The following is a 27,333-nucleotide window of genomic DNA, read 5'->3' as shown; positions in this document are numbered from 1 at the left end:
ACCTTTATTCCATTTTTTAACGGGCTCTGAGCCTGTCTTTTAACTGCATAAATATAGTTAAATGCGCAACAGCTCTCCATTCAGGACAAAATAGTCCAGAAATGGTCATAAAGAGCAGGAGTGATGAACACTAAAATAAAAAAAACTCACACAGCCAGCTATGTGGAAACAAACACTTTCTCTAAACGTGCTGTTGTACCGGTTAACCATTTGATTTTCCACCTGAACGAGTAGGGTAAATAAGATCTCCGTGACGCCTTGGCCAATATTTGCTTAACAGACGGATAGCAACCTGGGATCAAAAAGAGACACTGGAAACTAACGTTTAACAAAATTCCATATATATATATATATATATATATATATATATATATATATATATATATATATATATATATATAAATATAGACTTTTTTCTTTCAAATATTGGTAGGCCTACAGGGTATTCAAAATTGTCAAAATTATTGTAGCAAAGTTAATTATTTTCAATTAGCCTTGTTGTGCATATGGAAAATATGTGATGTTCTTCATCAGCAAAACAGAAAACATTATTATTTTTTTTAAATGTTCTTTCTTTTTTAAATCAATACATTTGTTAGTGCATTTAAAATATATTTTATTTATGTTCTTCAATGTCATTATATTATTATATTTTAGGTTACGTTAATATCAAATTACTATTTACACATTTGTAAATTTTGTAGCATTTTATGTTGAAAATGACAGTCGCTTAACATTTTGTATCAAAGAAGAGCCCAAAAGTAAGTCTTCTTTAGGAAACACGTTATTTAGAACAGAAGCAGAACATTCCTAATTCTTCACTGGAAATGTAGGGCAATAATCATTCCCAGGTCTTGAAAATCGACGCTAATGTGAGCGCGTGGAGTTCCCCATGATGTGGTGCATGCATGGCTGTATGAGAACTATTTTCCAGCGTGACGTTGCGCGTCATCTGACCAATCGGTGACGAGCTGAGGCTGATATTAAGAGAAAGTTTACAGTGAGTGAGGGATACACAGTTTTTTTTTTTCATTCTCACTGACATTTCCACTCCGAGCGGGATTCAAACGTGACACACAATCTGGACTCATGAGATCTTTTAAATGTATTCAATCGCAAGGGCTTGAAACAGCAGGATATTGATTAGAAATCAGAAATATCCCGGTAAGTTAATATCAAATTTTGCATGTTTTCTCCCTCCGTCCTCAAAAAAGGAAATGCAGGGTCTGTCTTCATTAGTAAAATACGTTTGGCTGCGTCTGAAATTTTAATCTATGATTGCGTTTTCATGATGAATGCCTTATTTGAAAAGCTGTATCGTAATATATCACATACCAACTAAGAGATACAAATGATATAAATGAATGTATTCGCATTATTTGGACAAGACTATAATGTTTGCATAATGGTTATTTTAGTGAGCTACATTTCCATTAAATTTAATGATTCGGGTCAATTTATTCACAGTACACAAATTACATCAACACAAAATTAATTTTTAACGTTTTTAAATATATTTTTATTAGATTAAAAACATCCGCTCTAAAGAACATACATACATACATATATACATATATATATATATATATATATATATATATGTATGTATTTTTTTATAAAATTAGAATGTGATTAACAAGTGAAAGAAGAAATGTAGAAATTAAAAAAAATTCTCTATTTTCTCAAAGCGATTTAAATTACTAATTTGTTGAAACATTCTTAATAATAATAGCCTAATAATTAAAATAATTATATTATATTTGGTGTTTTTCTAGCCTTCTATAATTTAACGTTAAACAAGTTTTTTTTAATGTTAAACAAGTTATCAAAACTTATCAAAAATAAATAATAAAATAATTGAAATAAGTATTAGGCCCACATGAACAAGATAAATTAAAAATGGAAATTGGTGGTAAGTGCACTTCTTTGGCCGCTGAACTTTAGCCTGTGCCTATACTGATAATACTGATTTATATTTATTATATAATATTTTATATTTATTTATATTTGTTCTTTTTATGAATTCACTCTTTTGTTCGTGTTCTCCTGAAGAATGACGTCAGGCCCATTGCCTCCCCTCGTTCTCCTTTTCTAAAAAAGTTTTCAGAAGACACAGTGACCACTTTGCCCAAGAGCGAAAAATTAGGGATTACTTTTCACGACTTCTTCTTAGCAGTTACTAATCCCAATCGGGCTAATTGCTTTGCGCGTAAAATTGCGATCTGCAGGATCCGTGTGATGCGCTGGGGTTGTATGGCCTGAAGGGTGATGCCCCCCGAATTAGACCACATCCTAAATACACCTCATTAACACGGAGAGGATTTACAAGTTATCTAAAGGAGAAATCAACAGCCAGGGCACAATTACAAAGCTTAGGGCATTCTTTTTGTCGACCATTTGGAACAATACAACTGGGTTAGTATGCAGTGTATAGTGTCTTTGCAACTATAGAATAATGGGCTACTGAAAAAAAAAAAAAACAGAGTACATTCAAAAATGATTTTTTTTCAAGCGGATTATTGAGTATAATCGGAAAAGACCAAAACACAGATTAGTAGAGCTAATTGCGGAAACATTTGGAGGAGTAAAACCGAAACTCTGACAGACATACAGACAAACACACACACACACACACACACACACACATACATATACATATATGTGTGTATGTATGTGTGTGTATATATATATATATATATATATATATATATATATATATATATATATATATATATATATATATATATATATATATAGTCGTTAACGTGGTGGCATATTTACTATAGCTGATACACTAGCAAAAATCCTGCTTGAGCTAATTTACACCAGGGACCCGTCAGTTCCTCATGATTTTATTTTCGCTTTAAAATCACACAGCATTATAAAGCACTACTAACTAGGCAGAGGTCTTCACTGATTTCCACTCCAAGAAACAAGCTGTAAAATTAGTGAACAGTGAAACTAGGGGAACAAATCCGTCCACGTGGACACGGAGCTAACCGCCACGCGCAGATACGGTGCAAAAGCGCGTGAGTGTCAACAAAAGCACGTGGAGAGTGTTTGCGTTTGTTTTAGCCAGTTGCACCAGGGACCATTTGCAAGTGCACTTAATGCACAGAGCAAACAGGTTCTTCTTTTGAATGCACAGCTGTCAACAGGTTGCTTTCTTGTATCAGTGTCACGGAGGATCAGATCTCTCCGGACCTAAAAGCCTCAAGCAGCAAACAATCAATCAGGAATATTCAGTAAAAACGCAGAATTTCGTGGGAGATTAATACATTACATGTTCAAATTATAAAGAAGACTAGTAAGAAATAGTGTCAGAAACTGCTAGTCAATTCACAAACAATTACAAAAATACGGAAAGTAGCCTAACATATTTTATTAAACGTTAACTGTAAAATATACTCCGGTCTTTTATTTTTATAACTTCCAAAAAAAAAAAAATTCTTTCTTTTTTTTTTTTTACAATGTATAGTAAGTAACAATAACATATCATTCTAACTTAATTTGTATTAGGCTACTCAATAGCTGCTTAGGCCTATATAATAATATTAATAATTCCTTACATTTATATAGCGTGACGTAACCGGAGTTATATTCACACTTTTGAGGGCCAACTGTAAAGAGAAAACGCATAAGGTAAGAGAGAAACATTATAAAACACTAAAAGTTATAATTAATTTGTTTTAGAGTGAGCAGTAGGCTACCTCTCACAGAAACAGACTGAAGCAATCCAGCACCATTGCATGAAGTATTCTTGAGTGAGTTTGAGAGGGGGCATGATTAGTTGGTTCTGTAGTGGCCTGTTTTCTGTTCTGTGATGGCAGAGGGTCAGTGCTTCTCTAATGGCCCGGGAACAGACAGGCTAAATACTGTACATCAGTACTATCACCAATCAGCATAGGTGTGTTCAGCTCTGTCTCTCTCTCTCTCGCGCGCGCGCGCGCGCGCTCTCCCTCTCTCTCACTGCATGCGCCTTCACTTTCTCACTCTCTCTCACTCACTCACTCCCTTTACATGCGAGCACACACACACTCTCAGTCCCTGAACAGTCCTGACATCTCCGCTCACTGTCAATCTGTGTCTCCTTCGCAGGGAATTTCCTCTCAAACAGAGGAACGCTGGAAAAACACACATTCTGAGAAGAAATTGCTTTTGGAGACCAATTGTTTATTTCCCAGTTTCACCAGTTTGCTCGGAAGGGCGCAGGCGGTGGAGCAGAATGCCTCAAAAAGGTGAGTGCGCGTGTTAAAACTAAAAGTTAGTTGTTAGTATGGGATTCAGAATTTTATTGAAGTGATCCACCGCATTTATATTATTTATTATTGAGATTAGGATTAGCCTACTATTAGTGATGTTGCCGAGTAATAAATTAAAAACGTTCTCGCCTTTTTAATAATTTATATGCTAACTCAAAAACTAAATAAAGCTGCGCTCTCAGATTCTGCTGTATTTGTTTCTGTCTACTTTTTAGACAGAAACCACTGCTATATGTGGATAGTAAATGTGCATTTATGAGAGGAAAGTGTTAGAAGTCACATTAGGCCCGGACGGGGAGTTTTTTTTTTTTTTTGGCGGTGCACGGGAATGCGATGACCCGTTGAGAAAAGGTGTCAGTTTGATTCATCAGCCGAGATATGCCTGAATCTCACGAGGACCTGCTTGTTTTTTATTCTTTGCATTTTAAGAATAGTCTATTAATATTTAGATAGTTTACGATTTTAAACATAGTCCAGATAATAGAGTTCAGTGTTATTGAGCAAATGCACCGTCAAGACTAAAGCTTTTCACTTCTGTTAAATGTGTAGCCTAAAAATAAACATCAATATATTACCCGAATGAAATTAACTAAATAAAATTATGTAGTAATTCACAAAATTCTATTAACTTAAACTTATTTAAGACATAAGAGCGGACTCGTTTCTTTTAGCATCCAGTATATTCACCAGGCCTGCTTATTCTACTAAATGTACTTAGTTTTTCTATTGCATTAGGACGCTCAAGTCCTCATAAACGTTGACTAAATAAATGTAGCTCCAAATAACAAAAGATTTCCCCATCGATGACAGTATAAGATGATTAGGGCATGTTAATGTCAGATCCTTCAAAACTTCCCACTGTGCTTTTGTGTTCATCCAGATGCATGTCTGCATGTGAATGATGTTTATGGAGAACACTGTTTCCTGAATAAGCATGTTTAATTAAAGCAATGGTAGTTAAGGATTACACAAACGAAAGAAATGCAGATGAGATCCTAGTTAACCTCATAAACAACAACAACAGCCTCCTATTCGACATTAGATAAATCATTAACGGGAACACGCAGAGCCTCAATGCGCGTACAGCGAGAGCGTATTAAAAGAGCGCAAAACAATTAACATTTTACTGTGATTAAGAGTGATTAAGAGATTTAATAGGGCACATTAGATTTTAAAAGTGTTTTGAATTGCGGGTTGTTTTTATTTCACGCAACTTTTTTTCTTTTTTTTAAACAACTCTTGTTATATTAATTTTATTTAGGCTATTATGTTTTTAGATACGACAACATCAACACTGATGAAGGCACATTTTGTACTAATGACATGTTTCATGAATAACAGCCAACCCCTAAACATTATATATATATAAATACATATGTATTAAAAAAATGTAGGCTAAAAATAAATAGAAAAAAAAAATGCAAAAAAATATTTAAATTGCACAAGTAGTAAAAAGTTTCATTTAAGTTACATTTAAGAATTCATGTAGGAGATTAATGTAAATACAATTTGTGGCAATGTTGCAGGATTAAAAAAAACGTTACAACACTTAGTTTAAGTGTAAAATAATGCTTATTAAAGTTAGGCTATTTAAATAAACTGATAAGTTAAAGTTGATAAAGCTTTTTACATGTTGTACATGTCAAATGAACATTTTATCAGGCACTAGTTCTTCAGTCTTGGGAAGAGGGCGAATGGAAGCGGACACACAGGTTTTGTTATTTCAGCGTCGGGAGAGAAAATGAAACGAAAGACTTTCCTTCCCTGGGCCCCTTTTTAGCAATGTCACTGAATAGATCCTTTATTGCAATTGTTTTTTTCCAATTGAGCACCCTACTGGGCTGTTGCATCCTTTTACAACCCCTAACAACCCACACCCGTTACACAAACACCTCCAGATATTTATAACGCGAAATTACTTTTCTACTTCCCCAAACAGCACAAACAGAAACACGCATTGGGGTTCGGGCACCGGGGTCATGGCCGTCAGGAAAGTGACAGTGGATGTTGTGTGTGTGTGTGTGTGGATGGTCGTCTGGGGGGCAGGGTGCCTTCGGCTCTTTGTATTCGAGCAAGTATTGGTAGGTTTGGTGGGAAGTTGTGTTGCTAGTTGCAGAGGCCGAGTTGTGCTGGCTGGGTTTGGGTATAGAAGGTAAAAGAGGCGCATTGTTGCGCTCCAGCAGGCTTTGTTGGATCCTCTCACCCCCTCCACTTTTCAGAGCACTGATGCGAAGTAGACAGAGTGTGTCACTGTACACTTTTGACGGGAAGATCTAAAGAGCAACATATTATTATTATTATTATTATTTTATTTTTTACAGACCACCAAGACGACCAGCGTCAATTGAGACCCGAAAACTATTCTATTCTATATTCTATACTTTTATATTTAATAGCGCAGATAAAGTTTTTCTAAAAATCAATAAATGACAGGTGCAAAATAAATAATTATATAAAATAGGCTTTGTATGCATTTAAAATAGGACTCAATACAAGTCATATTTCGCACTAATATTACTCTTTTGCTCTATCCTAGGAATGATCTAAATAGTCAGACGCGAATGAAGGGCTAAATTGTTTTAATCGGACAGTCAACTCTGTTACCAGGCAAGTTTTTAACGCTGAAATTCCCCTAGAAAGGATTTTTACCAAATACATAATTTGACTCCTTTATGCGTAGAGATGCATCGGCCGTATATGCAACTCTGCAATTGTTGTACAACTGCAAAAAAAAAAAAAAAAAAAAGAAAAGAAAAAAAAAAAAAAAATCTGATTTTCACAACTAACCCTATTTATTTCCTTTGTCATAAATAGAATACCATAACCAACCCACGTGGGAATCAGGAGTGGCGTCCATGATGCAAAACAGTAAGTGCAATTCTTATTAATCCACTAATGTGTATTTTCTTATTAATAATGATTGATGTTTATTCAATGGCTGACTGTTTTATTTTCATCTACGATTACATCTGAATTGCATTGCATTTCTGACGGGAATTAAATTGCCATAATTCCCAAACGTTTGCATTTTTCGTCAAATAGGCTAAGTTGTGAGGCATTAAAATGCGATTTATATCTTACAGAAAATTCCAACACTTTTTCATTACTTCTTCGTGTCGATATTTAAAAGAAAAGCTAAACGGATGCAAACTGTATTTTACATATATGTCAATAAATAAATGAAATGCTGATGGGGGAGGAGATGTTAATTTCTGCTTGAGTTGGTAACAAATAAATGCAGCTCTGGCTGGATTAATGCAGAAAATAGTTGCCAACTTCCACAGAAGACTTGACAGTGCCGAAATAGCTAATGCACGAAACGGGACACACGAAATAGTTTGATGATTCTAGGTTTTGATTTCAGGATTTTCAGTACTAGCTTGAGGGGGGGAGAAGAGAGTTATGTTATTCTGTAAACGGCACAGAATCACTTAGTTTATTCATTTGTCTCTTGCTGTAGGATCAGAGGTTTGACATATGACAAATGCTTCTGGAATTATTTATTTGTGATTATGCAATGTAATTATACATTGGTCAGTCATAAGGAAATATAAAACAGAACTCAAATACTGAATAATAAAATATATGTATAGAAAGATACAGTGAGGAAAGGGCAGGATATTTTAAAATATATGTAATTAAATGTAAAAATGTATAACACATTTATATGCATGCATTAACATTTTTTGTTTTAAATCTCCAATTTGGCCTGGATATTTAGGATTGATGTTTGAAATTCATAACATATGTTTCCCCATTAGTAAGGGAGCAATAGAATCCAAGTCTCATTATGACTGCCACCAGGCCAGATCTACAGTCCTACACTGTGGGGAATTATATGATTATTAAGACTTAACCTTTGAACTGTGAAATTACAGGCCGGGGTCATGTTTCTCTGTGATGGTGACATCAATCAAATTGATTCATTTGATAAACATGCACGCCTTCTTATGTTCAAGAGTCTATTAAATCCAACTAATCCAGGAATTAGGGTGACAGAGAGGGTGACAGTGGATTACTCCACTGGATTTGGACAGATTACCACACGTTTGTTGTGCAGTATCAGTGCTTAAATAAATCAGGGCCATTAAAATCAGGCCAGTTGTGGTATTTTCAATTTAGCATTGTAACTGACCAGGTTTTATTCACAACGTTCCTGAAAAACCAATTAGTTTTTTTCCCCTCCACCGTTTCAAATTTAGATGCTCTTTTCAACGGTGCATTTCCCACAACAGCACTGTAGCAGATGTGGGGTTTGTTACAAACAGTACGACAAACTGAAAAAAAAAAGCTTTGTCAGTTTTAATATGTTTAGAAACCTGCACACCTCTGTCCTCTTGCCTGTGCATTGCCCCATAGCTAGAAATAAAACGAAGCCTCCCTTGAAGGCAACAAGATATGGTCTGATATCCAAATGTAGACAGAAAGGGTCGTTTTATCATGCTACCATTTGTCGTGATGATGCGTTTTTCAAAAGCAGAGCAGTGTCATATAAAGTGACAGTCCTGCCACAAGTACTTCAGCTGATCTTTTCAATGAGCCTTCCATGCATGATCCGAAGTGACCTCCGCCTATTTCCAGAAATTAAGCTCAAACTTGACGTGCAGCTAGCTTTATTCTAAAGACAAATGTCAGAGAGTCTCATCGTATTTTCCCCCCTCTTCTTCTTCTATATTTGGAGCTTATTTATTGCTTAGGAGCTCAGGCTCCTGCAGTCAGACGAGAGAGGAGCAGAGAGCTACAGCACACACACACACACACACACTCCAGGGAGGCTTTTCATAGGGATTCACCTTTTTTTTTTTTTGCTTGCTTGGAATTGACTTTTCATTGGACTTTCACATCGCATCAAAAATACACCGAACTGGTATGCGCTTTTCATATTCTACTGAGCTTTGCTTGAATATTTAGTTATTTCACACATTGCTGTTATGATGGAAAGCATCACTGTCGAACGCTTGGTCTCTTTCAGACTGGCTGTTGTACTTGAATGCCGACGGGTGCTTATTTATTAGGGATTTGTTAGCCTGGTGTGAACAGTCTTGCGGAAAGCTGTTCTCTTGAGGACAATTTGATTATGAAATTTCAGTTCACTTGAATGGAGATGTCATTTCATAAGCCAAAAGATTGTGTGCGTCGATTGATTCCTGCCTAGTGCATGACATTCAAATGTTGATTTACAGCTTTCAAAACTGTTGGTTTAACTATTGCAAAACTTGGATTGGAATATAAAAGATGTTCAGATAACGCTGATTATTGATTAAAAAAAAAATATTAATGATGCATTTTCATTTGTTGGTCACACTAAATATATCACATGACTGAATCACCAGTGAATTTTTAAAGGTCAGATCAGATAGCTTAACAAATGCACATTTTTACTTTTTCCATTGTATATTTAAGATATTTTAAATTAAGAGGCTCTTTATTATTCATTTAAAAAATGCAAGTTGCATGTGTTTGTCACACTTATTTGTGTAAGCAACAAAATGTATTTAATGTCAAGTTATTTAGTTGTTTTTTTCACCGTTATTGATTTATGATATTATATAACATGGACATTGTGATTTAAAAATACACCATTTCAGTCTCATCTGACTTGGTTTGTCAGTAACGCTGATCAAAGAAAAGCTCCAAGAAGTGAAGCTTTATTCTGGACAATGGGACACCTCTTGTGGGGATGTTTTGGAGGGGAAAGACGAGCCAATTTGTTATGTCTTCATGTGCCACAGGTCACAGTGGCGTCAACCAGCTCGGTGGGGTGTTTGTGAACGGCAGACCGTTACCGGACTCCACCAGACAGAAGATCGTCGAACTCGCTCACAGCGGAGCGCGACCCTGTGACATCTCCAGGATTCTGCAGGTGACCGTGAAGCCCATTTGTACCTCCACAAACTTAAAAGGTGCTAGTGGAATAGTCAAAATCAAGGTCAATTTTAATCAAGTGGTGCAAGGAGATAAAATGGATCACAACAATACAAACATTATGTATTCAAAGAACGTGCTATGCATTTGTATTGCATTTGTACAGCAATCAATCAAACAAACAAACACTAACGTAAAAAGTGTGACCCGAAACGTAATGGAATCATCTTAGCAATTTTAAGGCATATTTTCTGTGTTCATAGAGCCATGATGATGCAAAAGTCCAACTGGACAATAAGAACGTAAGCGTATAACCGTTTGACGTACATTACATTATTTCAATTTAGTTTTAAATAATGTATGTGAATTGTGTATATTGCTGTCCATTCAGGTGTCCAATGGGTGTGTGAGCAAGATTTTGGGGAGATATTATGAGACAGGCTCCATCCGACCGCGAGCCATCGGAGGCAGCAAACCGAGGGTAGCGACGCCTGAAGTGGTCGGCAAAATAGCTCAGTACAAGAGGGAGTGTCCCTCGATCTTTGCCTGGGAAATTCGGGACAGGCTGCTGTCTGAGGGGGTGTGCACCAACGATAACATACCGAGCGTAAGTGCAAATAACGCTTCATTTGCATCATTTGATTGTGCATACGTCATTGTGCACTTCTTACATCAATAAAAAACTTGTGCATGCAGTTTAGATAAATATAAACACTTTTACATTTATCCATGTTGCAATAATATACAGGATTGTAAGTACAAATAACATTCGTGGAGAGAGCTACAGTGAAATTATATGCCACTTTAAGGCTGGAACACACAGCACTCGAGTGACGGTCTGCTTTGTACCTTTCAGGTGTCGTCGATAAATCGAGTCCTACGCAACCTGGCTAGCGAAAAGCAACAGATGGGTGCAGATGGCATGTACGACAAACTGAGAATGCTCAACGGGCAGAGCGGCACGTGGGGGACACGCCCGGGATGGTACCCTGGTACATCTGTGCCAGGACAACCAAATCAAGGTGAGACAATCTGAAAGCAATAAGAGCATCACTGTCAGTTGGAATAGCAATAACACATAAACAACATAAATGAACAGCAACAACAAAGTGCATCAAAAAAGAAACGAAAATAAATAAATACAATTTAATTTGAATACTTTCATGTTTATATATATATATATATATATATATATATATATATATATATATATATATATATATATATATATATATATATATTTTATTTTAATAATAATAAGAATAATCATAAAAATAACCAAATTTAAACAAAAGGCACAGGAGCAACAAAACAACTGCAGAAAATAAATAATATTAGAAATAGATAAATAAAAACTGGAAAAAAATATAAATAAATAGATTTAATGAGAATAAATTAATGATTATTAATATACATTTTAATATTCTAAATAGTTCTGACAACAACAACATAATAATAACAGCATCAGTATTTATCATACAATTAATAATTATTTCTATTACTTTTAGCATCCCATATTCTACTTTAATATTTATACTTAATTTATATGGCAATATTCAATATAATAAATTGTTATATATCTTACTTAACTATTATTACTAATAAAAAATTTAAAAATGAAAGTATAATGTATATTAAACTTATTACTAATATTTTAATAAGATATGTAAAACTATATATATATATTGTACTTTTAAAGCACTTATTAATCTTATTTCATGTTAATTTCAACATTTCCTCATGCTTTATTAAAATGTGTAACAGATGTATCAAACAGTTGTGTTTTATAAAATAACGTTTAAAAAGACGAATAATTACAGTAAAAAATGTACTGCTCCTTGTTAGTTACCGCATTTACTAACATTTACTAAATGAAACCTTATTGAAATTGTTACTGTATTTTATTATGAATTCATAGTATTAGTTTATCTTTACAGAAAACGTGTTTGAGATATGTGAAACATTAAAAAACACATTTGCAGTCATTAGGTCTATATGTCAGTCCATCTGTAGACACATTAGATTAACATGCAAAATGTAGAATAGCGTGCCACTGGTAAACTTAGATGGGAAAAGGCCACTCATTAATTGAGGAGTTAGTGCTAATTAATCGCTCATTTCAATACGGCTTCTGTCTGGCTCTTGGATCTGCGTGACTAGGAACACAGTTGTCGGCGGAGGTGTCCATGCACTACCACCTGCCCCCTCCCCCTCCCACTGCCCTCCACATCATTTGCGCCCCATGGGGAGTGAGAGAAAAGCCCTGTGCGTCCCGGGACAAAAGATGTTTCTGTCACATGCAAGGATTTGTGACAGGCACAGCTCTGTCTCTCTGTAATTGCTCATTAGAGGTTGCTTTTTTTTTTGAAGGAGAGCGAGAACATGTACAAGCTTTTGGTTAGAGGAGACAATGAAAAAAAGTTTAGCTGATGAATAGTTAGTTTCTAATCAGGTCGATGAATCCGAACCCTGCGTGTGGATGTTCACAGTATCACAAACCCTATCTGAGAACATTCATTCTTAACAAGAAAACAGCATTTACATTTACATTTACAGCAAAGGATCATTTACTAAATGCAAATAATTCACCCCAAAAGTTAAATTACTCACCCTTATCTCATTCCAAATGAGACTTTTAAAGACTAATCATACAGGTTCAAAAGACTTGTAAATAGTGTAATACTGTATGGATGATTGTTATTGTGCTTTTATTAATTAATTATTTTATTGTGCTGTTATTGAGCTTAATGGCTTAAAGAAATCTACTAAAAAATAACAGCATACAGGGTTTTATATAGTTAACTAAAACTGAAACCACTGAAAACATTTTTGTTACTTGAAATAAAATAGTATTATCAAAAAAAAAACTACAAAAAATTCAAACTAAAACACATTTTTGTTACTTGAAATAAAATAAGTCGAAAAAAGAAAACAGAAAATCTAAAAATACAATTTAAGATTCAAAATATTAATAAAAACTAATTAATAGTGTCAATAATACAAAAATAATATGGGTTTGAAATGACAATTGTAAGCTATTTTTTTTTCATTGTTAACTATTGCTTTTTAATTTTATATCTCACGATTCTGAGGTTTTTTATATAGGATTGCATTATTTAAAGTCAGAAACGTGTTATATAAACTTCCAGTTGTGTTGAACAGTCAGAAATGAGAGATACAAACTCATGGTTGTATGAAAATGTCAGAATTATGAGGGGACATTTTCAGAAATGGGCTTTACAACTTGAAATTGCAAGTTTATATCTCAGTCATTCTGAGAGAGAGGCTAGAACTGTGAGATCAAATCACAATTGTCTTTTAAATCGTTATATTCTTTGGTGGAAACGAGCTTTCATGTAAGCAGTGAGTCACTGCAGGTGAAACAGCCTGGAATGGACTTGTTCTGATTGGAGAGACTTCTCTATCCCATGCTAAAGCAAGCAAAGGTCTTTCAATGGTCATCTCCTGTTGAACGTATAAATCCTAACTGGCGTTTAACAGGCCCGGCCTGGGCTTCTTTGATTAATGACAGTGGTGTGTAGAGGTTAACATACTGAACTGAAAGCTCTGTTGACTAGATCCTTGTGTTATACAATGCTGAGCACTGCACGCCTCTCTTTTTGTTGTTCCTTTCCAATTGTGCCCTCGGGAGAATTTGAGCCTGACGAAAAAGGCCTGGCAGCCCATCTCTGTCTGCACAGTTTAATGGTTCCCTCATTCTTCTGGTGGTATTGTGTCATAGAGAAAAGCAGCTCTCTATTCAAGTGTTGGTGGTCACCTCAATGGGTCCCTGGACACCCATACGGTGAATAGCACTAAGAATGCCTATACATTATATGTGCTGCGTATGAAAACATCCAAGGGAGCTTGAGGATGATTCAATGTGTTTCTTTTGGCACTTTGTTACAGAACTATGCAGATGATGCTGACAATTCCTGCCCTGAATCTAGAGGCGTATTCACAACAAAGACAAATTATATTATAAATAGTGCTGTCAATTCATTAATCGCATTTCATTTTTGTTTTTTGTTTTTGTTAACATAATATGTGTGTGTATGTGCTGTGTTAATTTATTATGTATATATAAATACACACACATTTAGTATATATTTTGAAAATATGTATATACATTTATATATTTATATTATTTATATTTAATATATAAACATAGCATGTTTTTGTTAAATACATACATGCACGTGCTTGTACTTATATATACATAATAAATATACACAGTACACACTCATATATTATGTTAACAAAAACTGTTAGTTTGAATGTGATTAATCGCAATGAATCATTTGACTGATAAATTAAATTAACAAAATATTTTATTTATTGTGTTTTTTTTAATACTTTGTCAATTATTCGTGAAACTCAGTCATGCAACAAAAACAGACTTTTTTTTTTTTTTTTTTTGGATTCAATTTAGGCTAAATAAAAATCTTTAACTTAAACAACTAGAAATTGCCTTGGCAGCTAACCGGAATGTATACGCTTAAGTTGAAGTATACTAAAACTCAAATTGAAATAAAAATTAAGCTATACAAAACTTAATAATTATGCAAATAAAAATGACAAAAGCACAGTTAACACTTTACAATAACGTTCAATTTGTAAACATTAGTGAATTGCTAATTATTTAACATGAACTAATGAAGAAAATACTTCAAACTTATTATTCTTAGTTAATTTCAGCATTTACTAATATATTATTCAAATCAGAAGTTGTACCTTTTTAATACTATTTAATGGCCTTGAGCTAACATGAACTAACAAAGAATAGCTTTATTTTTAATAACTTACGTTAATGTGAATAATTAAATAACAAATGCATTGCACATTGTTAGTTAAATGTTAGTTAATGCATTAGCTGGCATCAACTAACAGAATCTTACTATAAAGTATTACCAAAGCACATTCAAAATTCACTAAATCTAAGCTAAAATTAAAAACATTAAAAGAAAATAACACTGGTGCAACATGATGCGAATTGACTAAAGGTTATGAAAATATGGTGCGTGTGATCTACAATTTTACAATTCTTTCATCTTTTTTTTTTGCAGATGGTTGCCAGCAACAGGACAACGGAGGCGAGAACACTAACTCCATTAGCTCAAACGGCGAGGATTCAGATGAGACTCAAATGCGCCTGCAACTGAAAAGAAAACTGCAAAGAAACAGAACGTCGTTCACGCAGGAGCAGATCGAAGCCCTGGAAAAAGGTGAGCGTCAAGTGCAAGCATTAATAACAAATGTCTGCCATACCCAGCTGAGGTACACAGAGTAACACGCTTTCACATCGGTTTTTAGAGTTTGAAAGAACCCACTATCCAGATGTTTTCGCAAGAGAAAGACTTGCAGCAAAAATCGACCTTCCAGAAGCTAGAATACAGGTGAGGACATTAGTGCAACTTTAAATCCATGACATCCACTGCATGTTTGCTGTTGCTATTGTTTACGTCTGCTGGTCTTCTCTGTGTCGCAGGTATGGTTCTCAAACAGAAGAGCGAAATGGAGAAGGGAAGAGAAGCTGAGGAACCAGCGACGACAAGCCAGCAACTCCTCCAGTCACATTCCCATCAGCAGCAGTTTCAACACAAGCGTCTACCAGGCAATCCCACAACCCACCACTCCTGGTAAATGACACACCACAACCTAAACATACAAGACGTGCAATAATGTCTTCACACCGAGGTCCAAATGTTCTGATGCAAACAACATTTTAGATCTCTTTTACACAAATATTGTATAACAGATGTCAGAACAATTAATTCAAACTTTTATTATCAAAACAAAAATTAACATAGCTTTGAATGATCTACTTGCTCGAGTCTTCTAGTTGCATAAAACTTGGTGTGCAGAGGCTTTACTTTTTGTTAGATTTCTTTTCTCCTGAAATAAGACTTAATATAATAGTTTTATTTTACTATTTATATTAATTATATTTAATTTTTTTCATATTATATATATATATATATATATATATATATATATATATATATATATATATATATATATTAGAATATTATAATATATATATGGATTATATATTATATATATAATGTTTTGTATGTATATTTATTCACATGGAACTCATTGGAACTAAAACATGGAACTAAAACAAAAACTAACTAAACTAAAATAAATAGATAAATATTAGTTTTAAAAGCACATAATATAATATAATTTAATTATTTATAAAAGTTGTATTTATTTTATTATTTATGTTAATTATATTTATTTATTTTATTATTTATATTTATTATTACATATATTAAATGTTTTGTATGTATAAAAAATATAATAATGATAATAAAATAATTTTGTGTCAATTATTCACATGGAACCCATTGTTAACTTAACCAAAAATGAACTTAACTAAAATAAATACATAAATATTAGTTTAAAAAGCACTTCAACCCTGATAAACTTTTTTCCATCATTTTAAATTATTTATATAGAATGCAAAACATCGTCCTTGTGTTAAACAAATTGTATTCAACAAATGTTGGATGTAGAACAGTTAATTCAAACTATAATTAAAGAAAAATCATTTAGTTGCATCAAATTTGGTCTTTTGGTAGAGTCACTCCAGCTATTTTAATCTAAATCTTACATAACTAAAGGATGGCATTTCTGAGTATTCTATATTAACTTGATAAAATGTATAAACCATGTGATTTGTTTGTCTTTACCAGTGTCCTTCACAACAGGGTCAATGCTAGGCCGATCAGACACGGCTCTGACCAACACGTACACGGGTTTGCCTCCGATGCCCAGCTTCACAATGTCTAACAACCTGTCTATGCAAGTGAGTAGCGTCACACACACTCGTTTCCTCCTCTACCCTTGATAACTGGATTACTGTGCTGTGTGTGATGCTTCCTTAAGTGTCTCCCATTCCATCATCTAACTCAAACTCCTCTGTGTTATGGATACTAAAAAGCTATATATTTATATACATATATTCTTGTTTTTTATAGCCAAGCCAGACATCTTCCTATTCCTGCATGCTGCCCACCAGTCCGTCCGTGAATGGGCGAAGCTACGACACATACACACCCCCTCATATGCAGGCACACATGAACAGCCAAACAATGGCAACTTCTGGTACCACCTCAACAGGTAGGCAGAATACGTTCAATGTGCGTTTAACAAACTCGCCTTTGATCATCTGGCACATTTATACTACCGTTCAGAAGTTTAGGGTTAAAAAGAATTGTGATTTGCAAGAAATGAACAGTAATGATGCATTACATTGACCAAAAGTGACAGTATATGGACATTTATAATGTTACAGAAGATTTGTATGTGACCCTGGGCCACAAAACTAGTCTTAAGTCGCTGTAGCAAAAGCCAAAAATACATTGTGTGTGTCAAAATTATTACTTTTATGACAAAAAAATGTAAATATATCAGAACTTAATTTTTGATTAGTAATATGCATGGCTAAGAACTTTCATTTGGACAACTTTAAAGTTGATTTTCTCAGCATTTAGATTTTTTTTTTGCACCCTCAGATTCCAGATTTTCAAATAGTTGTATCTCGGCCAAATATTGGAAATATTTATTATATATTTATTAATGGAAAGCTTATTTATATATATTTTTTTATTATTATTAATTCAATAAAAAAAGCTGATCTTTTGAGCTTTCTACTCAAAGAACTCTGTAAACGAATGTTTCTAAAGAAGTCTTAAGCAGCACAACTGCACAACATTGATAGTAATAATAAATGTTTCTTGAGCAGCAAATCATTATATCAGAATGATTTCTGAAGGATCATGTGACATTGAAGACTGGAGTAATGATGCTAAAAATTCAGCGCAGCATCACAGGAATAAAGTAAATTTTAAAATATTAAAAAAATACCAAAAAGTTCTTTTATTTTTTAATAATGTTTCGCAATAGTTATATTTTTTCTGACAAATAAATGTAGCCTTAGTGAGCATAAGTTACTTCTTTTAAAAACATAATATTTTTTTTTATTTGTTTTTACAAATAAATGATAAATTGGTAGAAGAGCATATGTATATACACTTTTATCATTCACATTTTATATGAATTGCCCTAAAATTCTATTTAATTTTAAATGCATGATTTTGTGTGTCAAAAATTGTGTTTCTTTGTTTCTCACCCATTTTTTGGACTGTTTTTTCCCTTCATAGTCCCTTTCAGTGAAACATAATTTTTTTAATATTTTAAAAATCTAAAGAACTTTTTCCATCATAAAGAAGCTTTTGTGCAATGGAAAGATTCCATGGATCTTCAATGAACCATCAATGCCAATATAGAACACCTTTATCTTAAATAGGGTTGAAGAAGCATTTTTCTTAAAACAACAACAACACCTCTTTCAATGTTTGAAACCTGTTTGTTACAGAGCATAAAAAATAGGATAACACTTAGCAGACAACGCCAACTTCTCAATCCAGGTTCATACATAACATCAAATCTTAAAAGTTTGTAAACGAACATGTTTCTGACCTATATTCAATCTCTATTTATAGGACTCATCTCCCCAGGAGTATCTGTCCCTGTCCAAGTTCCCGGAACTGAGCCAGACATGTCTCAGTATTGGTCAAGATTACAGTAAAGAAAAGAGTTACTTCGCCCTTTGACTTCCACACAGAGACTAAGAGAGAAGCTGGACCTCTGCAGCAGTATTTCCACAAACACACAGACATACACAAATACCAGGACGGGGAACCGTGTGGACTCTTGTCACGGTCTGGAAACTTTGCGGCACTACCTTTAAGAGGAACAGCGGACGCTTATACTTAATGGAACAAAAACAACAAACCTCTGCTACATCCACGATCTCCATTTTTATTTTTTTCGTATTTGTACATTGGCATTTACAAGTAAAGACGAAAAGACAATTCAACAGCCAAAAATATGTTGGTCTTGCATCCATTTGAATTAGCGGAGAACCATATTTTGTGACTGTTTTCTAATGTCAGGATTACGGATCAGACTTCAGGCCCATATCAAAGCAGCGAAGCAGAAACATACTGGCAGGAAATGCCTATTCGTAAATATTTTCAACCCACAACGGCTTCAATTAATAACACTACTGTATCAAGGAACAACAGCCATTATGTAAATTACTGAGGACTTTATAATTACGTACATGGGTTTGGAGTTGGGTAAACGGATTCTCGTGCTTGATCATTTATAACTGTGACGTCAGAGGAACGGGAAGTTATAATACGGTAGAGTTTGCAATCAAAATAACATTCATCCATTTTGCTTCTGTCCAATTGTAAGTATTTGTTCTCCCTAGAAGTTCCCTCACGGGATTATCGCAGAACATAAATATATTTCTCACTTTTATTGCCCCTGAGAAAAAATCTATAAATGTTTTATACGGATTTTCATGCATAGTAAAAAAAAAACGGGGTGGGGGGGTGGGGGACATGTCTTTAGGTCAGGTACAAGTTGTCTATTAGGTATAGTTGTATTATAGTGTCCTACGGTCAAATAATTTTGTGAGACTAGAAATATTTAATTCCGATAATTATGATTAAAAATGCTTGACAGAGTAAAAAAATAAATAAATAACAAAAAACGTAAGTGTTTGGCAGTTGTTTACAAGTACATATCAGACTTTAACCATTGTTGATTGTAAAAACAGACCAAAGCCTTTGTATTTCATCTATTACACAACAATCTTAATCTTCTCTTTTTTTATCGTTAGTCTTGTGTTGCGAAACATTTTGTAAAGGAAAAAAGTTGTTTTACATTCTAGTACACTAGCTTCGACTATATATGGCTGCGGCTTAATCACGCAGTCCTTTATTTATGATCGACAACCATTTGTGGATTTAAAAACATGTTGACATCTCTTGAATTCTGCTTTTTTTTTTTTGTTGTGTACCTTAAACATGAACACTTGTAACGGTTTTTGTGTCAGAGCAATGCTTTGGAAAACGAAAGGTCTTACCCTGTCTTGCAGATATTTCAATTTAACTTTATTTAAAAGCTTTCTAAATGTATTTTGTGAAAACTATTAAAAACATTTTGTACAGTATCCATTACTTTCTCCATGATTTTTCAAAATGCAGAACTTTTAAATATGACTCCTAATGAAAACGAGCATCATTTTCAAGAAAATCATTGAGAATTTTAAACATTTTTCCAATATTTTCTTCCAAAATGCTGAACTTTCATGACTCCTAATGAAAAGAGCATACTTTTCAAGTAAAATCATTTAGAATTATTATTTTTCTTCACTATTTTCCAAAACTGCACAACTTTTAATACGACTCCTAATAAAAATGTGAAATTTTCAAGAAAATAATTTAGAATTATTATTTTTTTCATGATTTTTCAAAAATGCAAAACTTTTAATATGACTCCTAATGAAAACAAGCATCATTTTCAAGAAAATCATTTCTTGAAATATTTTTTTCTCTTTTAATGATTATCCAAAAATGCAGAACTTTTAATACGATTCTTAATTTAATTTTCAAGAAAATCATTTAGAATTTAAAACATTTATTTCTACACAATTTTCCTAAACTGCAGAACTTTTAATACGACTCCTAATGAAAACAAGTGTAATTTTCAAGAAAATAACTGTGAATTGAAAAAATTATGTTTCTTTCTTCATGATTTTCCAAAAATTATGAACTTTTAATACGACTCCTAATAAAAACGAGTGTCATTTTCAAGAAAATCATTTAGAATTATTTTACATTTCTTCATAATATTCCAAAAATGCAAAACTTTTAATAAGACTCCTAATGAAAACAAGTTTCATTGTCAAGAAAATCATTTAGAATTGAAAACATTTTTCATCAAGATTTTCCAAAAATGCAGAACTTTTAATACGACTCCTAATGAAAACGAACATAATTTTCAAGAAAATCATTTACAATTAAAAACATTTATTTCATCAAGATTTTCCAAAAATGTGAAACTTTTAATGATGCCTACTGGAAGTGAACATCATTTTCAAGTGAAATCCTTCATAATTAAAAACATTACCATTTAAAGCCCCAGCAGCATGTCAAAACCCCTCTCCTCTCTCCACATACCTCATAACCACCAAAGAGCTGGTGAACAAAGGCACCAGCCGACTCCACACAACTCAGACATCACAAAAACACACCACAATAGAACAGGCCTATGCCATTCAGCACTGCCAGCTCTTGTTTTGGTAGAGTTACGATGCTCTAAAAGGGGGGAAAAAAAGCGAGTGAGCATGGGGGGAGGAGAGAGAGGGAAGAAACGAGAAGAATAAAGCGGTCCGAGCGAGCGGAGGGAGAGATGAAGCGATTGTGTGGCAGAATGAGTTATTTTGCTTCACTTGCTGTCTCAGCGGGAGGCACGCCGAGGGAAAGTGTCCTGGTGGAGAGGTTTTTGGGGGTGGTAGGGTATGGGTCAGGTATTGGCTTATGGGACTTCAGGACAGCTCTAGTTTTGCTCAAACACATCTACAAAACAGCAATGGAAAGTGAAAAGGATGGCGACCTCTCAAAACACAACTCAAGCCAAGTTATACTTAGACAAAGCTGTTATATTTTTATTATACATGCAGTTTTGGGATCAAATTAATTGATAAAATAATTTTGCTCTTAGAATATATTCATGTGACAGCACATGTCTACTGAAGATGATTAATCATGCTAGCAAACAATATTAAAATAATATAGGTGACCAGTAAATATAATCCCATTCACAAAATTAACTAGGGTAATTCATAAAAATAAATATAAGAATAAAAAAAGAGCAATAAACTCATTAAAAACTGAATACTGATACAGCTGTATCTGTTTACATAGAATGCAAATGAGGCTATGAAACATTAAAGTCTGTATAAAAACATGAATATATCCTTTCACATCAGATTTATTCAGAAGCAGAAATGAATAATTTGTGCAGCAATTTTTACATTATGAATACATTTCCGCTCAAAGTCAGGCAGGGTCATGTCAACTGAAATTTAAGTTGTAATATTATAAATGCATAAGGATTTTATTATGATTAAATTGTAAATGAATGCAGTATCTTATTGTGGAGCCTGTTTAAGAAATAGAGAAAGGAGATACAGTATTGTTCAAAATAATAGCAGTACAATGTGACTAACCAGAATAGTCAAGGTTTTTCGTATATTTTTTATTGCTACGTGGCAAACAAGTTACCAGTAGGTTCAGTAGATTGTCAGAAAACAAACAAGACCCAGCATTCATGATATGCACGCTCTTAAGGCTGTGCAATTGGGCAATTAGTTGAAAGGGGTGTGTTCAAAAAAATAGCAGTGTCTACCTTTGACTGTACAAACTCAAAACTATTTTGTACAAACATTTTTTTTTTCTGGGATTTAGCAATCCTGTGAATCACTAAACTAATATTTAGTTGTATGACCACAGTTTTTTAAAACTGCTTGACATCTGTGTGGCATGGAGTCAACCAACTTGTGGCACCTCTCAGCTGTTATTCCACTCCATGATTCTTTAACAACATTCCACAATTCATTCACATTTCTTGGTTTTGCTTCAGAAACAGCATTTTTGATATCACCCCACAAGTTCTCAATTGGATTAAGGTCTGGAGATTGGGCTGGCCACTCCATAACATTAATTTTGTTGGTTTGGAACCAAGACTTTGCCCGTTTACTAGTGTTTTTTGGGTCATTGTCTTGTTGAAACAACCATTTCAAGGGCATGTCCTCTTCAGCATAGGGCAACATGACCTCTTCAAGTATTTTAACATATGCAAACTGATCCATGATCCCTGGTATGCGATAAATAGGCCCAACACCATAGTAGGAGAAACATGCCCATATCATGATGCTTGCACCTCCATGCTTCACTGTCTTCACTGTGTACTGTGGCTTGAATTCAGAGTTTGGGGGTCGTCTCACAAACTGCCTGTGGCCCTTGGACCCAAAAAGAACAATTTTACTCTCATCAGTCCACAAAATGTTCCTCCATTTCTCTTTAGGCCAGTTGATGTGTTCTTTGGCAAATTGTAACCTCTTCTGCACATGCCTTTTTTTTAACAGAGGGACTTTGCGGGGGATTCTTGAAAATAGATTAGCTTCACACAGACGTCTTCTAACTGTCACAGTACTTACAGGTAACTCCAGACTGTCTTTGATCATCCTGGAGGTGATCATTGGCTGAGCCTTTGCCATTCTGGTTATTCTTCTATCCATTTTGATGGTTGTCTTCCGTTTTCTTCCACGTCTCTCTGGTTTTGCTCTCCATTTTAAGGCATTGGAGATCATTTTAGCTGAACAGCCTATCATTTTTTGCACCTCTTTATAGGTTTTCCCCTCTCTAATCAACTTTTTAATCAAAGTACGCTGTTCTTCTGAACAATGTCTTGAACGACCCATTTTCCTCAGCTTTCAAATGCATGTTCAACAAGTGTTGGCTTCATCCTTAAATAGGGGCCACCTGATTCACACCGGTTTCTTCACAAAATTGATGACCTCAGTGATTGAATGCCACACTGCTATTTTTTTGAACACACCCCTTTCAACTAATTCAACTAATTGCCCAATTGCACAGCCTTAAGAGCGTGCATATCATGAATGCTGGGTCTCATTTGTTTTCTGAGAATCTACTGAACCTACTGGTAACTTGTTTTCCACGTAGCAATAAAAAAATATACGAAAAACCTTGATTATTCTGGTTAGTCACATTGTACTGCTATTATTTTGAACAATACTGTATTATATTATATTATTTATTATTTTGGTCATGGTCAGTATTAAAAAACATGGTAAAACTTAAATAACAGGTCACCTATCACCACAAAAGGGAGAAATCCATATATGTTTGTATCAAGAAAAAGAAGCCTATATTTTAAGGGAAATTAAGTTAAGTGACAATTTATGCACATTTTAATAAACTTTAATTACTTTCATGTATTCTGACATAATTACGAATAATTACCATTATTCACAAAGATGATTTAATTTACTGTAACAGAATTTTTCTTACTTCACTAAAATATATATATATATATATTTTGTTAAACATTAGTATTAAGTGCAGTACAATAAATATTACTATAGTGAATGCAAACAATTTAAATATTGTTTTTATACAAAAAAAAAAAAAAGTAAACATGTCAGTAAAGTACAAAATAAATGTGTCAAGTCCTAATTTTATATTTAATGAATTAAATTCTGAACAGAAAAACATTATGAACCAGAAATAACCAAACAGCTTGAAAAAGGGGTTGTCTTTTTTTTTACATGAATAAAACTTTACATTGTTTACATTTTTGGTTGAAACTTTACGGACGTGAAATATTCATTAACTAACTAAGCTAATACACATCAGGAAACCATGAAGTGCACTGAAAAGACACTGGTAGCCAAACTACGTTATCGTTATTTGCGTCACATTCTCGTTTCATCCAAAGAAAGCAACAGGTACTTGCTACTGTAGGTGTTTGTGACACTGAATATCACAGTCTTGTATGCTTCTCCATGTTAGTAGCTACTAAACGTTGCTCCATCTTAATCTCATTCACTAATCATGAGAGTGAGTGAGCGTGTCAGTGCAGGTGTGACTGGCGTCGTGCAGCTCCAGCTCTCTCCTGCCCTTGAACATCACATCACGGGGGGTGGAGGGTGCAGGAGGAAAGGGTATACGCTAGAAATCTAGGTGCTTGTTGCCCGTGGCAGTGCTGCCACATCCTGCTGCCAGTTCTGTTTTACTCACTCGACTCACCGTCTCTGACAGGTCTGGAGGCAAATGCAGTCTCTGAAAGAGAGAGAAAGAGGAAGGCTGAAAGAATCATTTGGAGGGCATGTGATAAAGCTACAAATGCAAAACAAACGGGTATCAGATGGTAATACTATGGTATTTTGGCTTATAAAGTACGAGTACTATATTCAAGCAGCTGAGAACAGTCTCTTCTGCTCACCAAAGCTGCATTTATTTAATCAAAAATACAGTAAAAATAAGAAATTTGTGAATTTTTTTTTTTCAATTTAACAAACATTTTCTATTTTAATATATTTAAAAATTTTAATTTATTTCTGTGATGCAAAGCTGAATTTTCAGCATCATTACTCCAGTCTTTAGTGTCACACAATCCTTCAGAAATCATTCTAAAATGCTGCTCTAGAAACATTTATTATTATTATTAATGTTAAAAACAGTTGTGCTGCTTAATATTATTCAGGAAACTGATACGTTTTTTCTTTGATTAACAGAAAGTCCAAAAGAACAGCATTTATTTGCAACAGAAATATTTAGTTCAGTTATCTAATAATAATAATAATTATAAAAAAAATAAAATTAAAAAAAGCACGCAAAAAGTTGGTGTAATTCTTGTTAGTTATAACAATCTATAAACATACAAACTTAAATACAAATTTGGAATGTTTTCTCGGAAGGAATACAATTACTAAAACTACAATAAAAATGAATAAATATTAAATGGGAATATTTACTGATTACTAAAGCTTAAACTAAAACGAAAATAAAAACAAACTAATTGAACCAATTTCAAAATATGAATATATTATGAATATATTCAAAATAGGAATGAAGATATAAATACTTTAAAAGTATAAACGGCAAATACTAGTAAAATAACACTGGTCTATATGGGCATATATGAAACAGAACTAGAGATGATAGCATCATGCTTCATATTCTTGCATTAATTTAACATTTGTACTACAGACTGTAAAAAAAAGCTGTATATTACTGAATACAACAAACTGAACCCTTATAACCCGGCAATCAGTTTAGATGAAGTGCTCACAAACACTTTTGGCCAGAGATGCCTGCTTCAGTTTCTTTGCTCCACACTGAAGACCTGTAGACGTAAGACAGGCGAGAAAACATCCAAGCCTGTGTTTGCAGACACACGAAACGGAGTGTGTGAACACAAATCGCGTTAGACGCTTGGCCATGCACCTTAAATGGTCAGAGAAGTGTAACTGTTAGTGTGCCGCTAAAAACCCTTGAGGGAGGCTCCAGCTTTTTGGCAGTTCGTGTTTAGAGTTACGGCTTCGAGGAGGGTCATTAGAATCAAGCGTTTTATTACGGTAACTTGGCCCCACATGGGCACTAATCTCTAACAAGGCAATGAGCTATGCCAAAAGCTTATGCTAAAAAGGCTAATGAGGGAGGTTTACACACACACACACACACGGTGTTGAGAGTAGTCAAGTGTATGATTAAATACACTTCTGTACAGCAAGTCAGTCGCCACAAGCTGAACATACCTGCAACTGCAGCCTTGATTCAGGTGACCTTTTTCCACAGGTTGATGTTTATCTCCTACCAAACAATGGGCTTCTAAAGCTCCTATTGTTAGCTGAACAGCAGGTAAGACATGTTCCTATAAAAGAGTAGGCCTGAGGATGCTCAGGACAATCCGTGATTTCCCAGAGCCTCTTCCACACGCCTTTAAGAGCTTCAGATCCTTTTCCTTCAAAACCCTCCAGGCTACCATGCATCCCAACCTGGAGACACCCAGGATCAAAAAGTTAAGCTTATCGGGAGGAACACTGAAGAACATGAGAAGGGATCTACAGACTGGGAATTGCTAGAACTTAAAGGGATAATTCATCCTTAAATGAAAATTCATTAAAAATGTAATTTCAAAACCTTTTGGACCACAAAAGAGGTGGTCACCATATGGGTTTGTAACAACATTAGGGTGAGGATGACATTATTTACATTTTTGGTTGAATGATTTCTTAAAAAGATGACCATGATTTATTTTAAAATGTACCATAGTATCGAGGAGAATGGCTATTTCTTAACAGTTTTCCAAAGAAGTGGACAAAAAAAATGTCTAATCTAAAAAATGTATAAATATTAATATAACATTACATAATTATATTATTAATAGTAAAAACATTTAAGTTAAATATTTATTAAATGTGAATAATTTTTACTTGGCTTTTAATCTAATATATGATTACATAATGGTGATATTTATAATATTAATATTAATGAATACTTATATTTATAATATAATATAATATAATAATAATAATAATAAAAGTGGTTAAATATTTATTTTTTTGCTAAACCTACAAGCTTCAAGCAACATTCTCTCAAAGTTAATGAATGTTATTAATAAAGAAAACCTACAACTATGAATTGTCTCTAATAATATAATATAATATAATATAATATAATATAATATAATATAATATAATATAATATAATATAATATAATATAATATAATAATATAAAGATGAAAGATCCA

At 33.8% G+C, this 27,333-nt stretch overlaps 2 protein-coding genes across 6 annotated transcripts in view; one reads left to right on the top strand and one right to left on the bottom strand.

Annotated features, from left to right (window-relative positions):
* The first annotated feature begins 1,034 nt into the window (after nt 1–1,034).
* LOC127962199 (paired box protein Pax-6-like) lies at nt 1,035–19,533 on the top strand. 4 transcript variants are annotated; one of them, XM_052561702.1, is made up of 13 exons: nt 1,035–1,164; nt 4,099–4,238; nt 7,077–7,130; nt 9,995–10,125; nt 10,391–10,429; nt 10,519–10,734; nt 10,984–11,149; nt 15,194–15,352; nt 15,441–15,523; nt 15,616–15,766; nt 16,829–16,941; nt 17,114–17,255; nt 18,641–19,533. In XM_052561702.1, exons 2-13 carry the CDS (start codon nt 4,226–4,228, stop codon nt 18,724–18,726), a joined length of 1,353 nt encoding a protein of 450 aa, XP_052417662.1. In that variant the 5' UTR covers nt 1,035–1,164; nt 4,099–4,225; the 3' UTR covers nt 18,727–19,533. The 4 variants fall into 4 exon arrangements, with proteins under 4 accessions (XP_052417662.1, XP_052417664.1, XP_052417665.1 ...); XM_052561705.1 differs by lacking the exon at nt 1,035–1,164 and adding an exon at nt 6,799–6,869 and having other exon boundaries at nt 4,016–4,238; XM_052561704.1 differs by lacking the exon at nt 10,391–10,429.
* Nucleotides 19,534–24,317: 4,784 nt separating this feature from the next.
* The window catches only part of LOC127962200 (elongator complex protein 4-like), a 56,572-nt gene continuing 53,556 nt past the window's right edge, over nt 24,318–27,333 (bottom strand). For both annotated transcript variants that reach the window (XM_052561707.1, XM_052561706.1), the window contains exon 9: nt 24,318–24,859. In XM_052561707.1, the coding sequence (XP_052417667.1) occupies nt 24,749–24,859 (111 nt within the window). In that variant the 3' untranslated portion in view covers nt 24,318–24,748. The remainder of the gene's footprint in view (nt 24,860–27,333) is intronic.

Source organism: Carassius gibelio, chromosome B7 (assembly GCF_023724105.1).
Source record: "Carassius gibelio isolate Cgi1373 ecotype wild population from Czech Republic chromosome B7, carGib1.2-hapl.c, whole genome shotgun sequence".
NCBI lineage: Eukaryota > Metazoa > Chordata > Actinopteri > Cypriniformes > Cyprinidae > Carassius > Carassius gibelio.
The sequence above is the reverse complement of the archived record's forward strand: the minus strand, read 5'-3'. Positions and strand labels throughout refer to the sequence as shown.

Excerpts from the sequence above, each read along its gene's own strand:
- LOC127962199 (XM_052561702.1), top strand. Across the intron at positions 15,524-15,615 it reads TTCCAGAAGCTAGAATACAG|GTATGGTTCTCAAACAGAAG; the intron begins GTGAGGACATTA and ends TCTGTGTCGCAG. Across the intron at positions 15,767-16,828 it reads CCCACAACCCACCACTCCTG|TGTCCTTCACAACAGGGTCA; the intron begins GTAAATGACACA and ends TGTCTTTACCAG.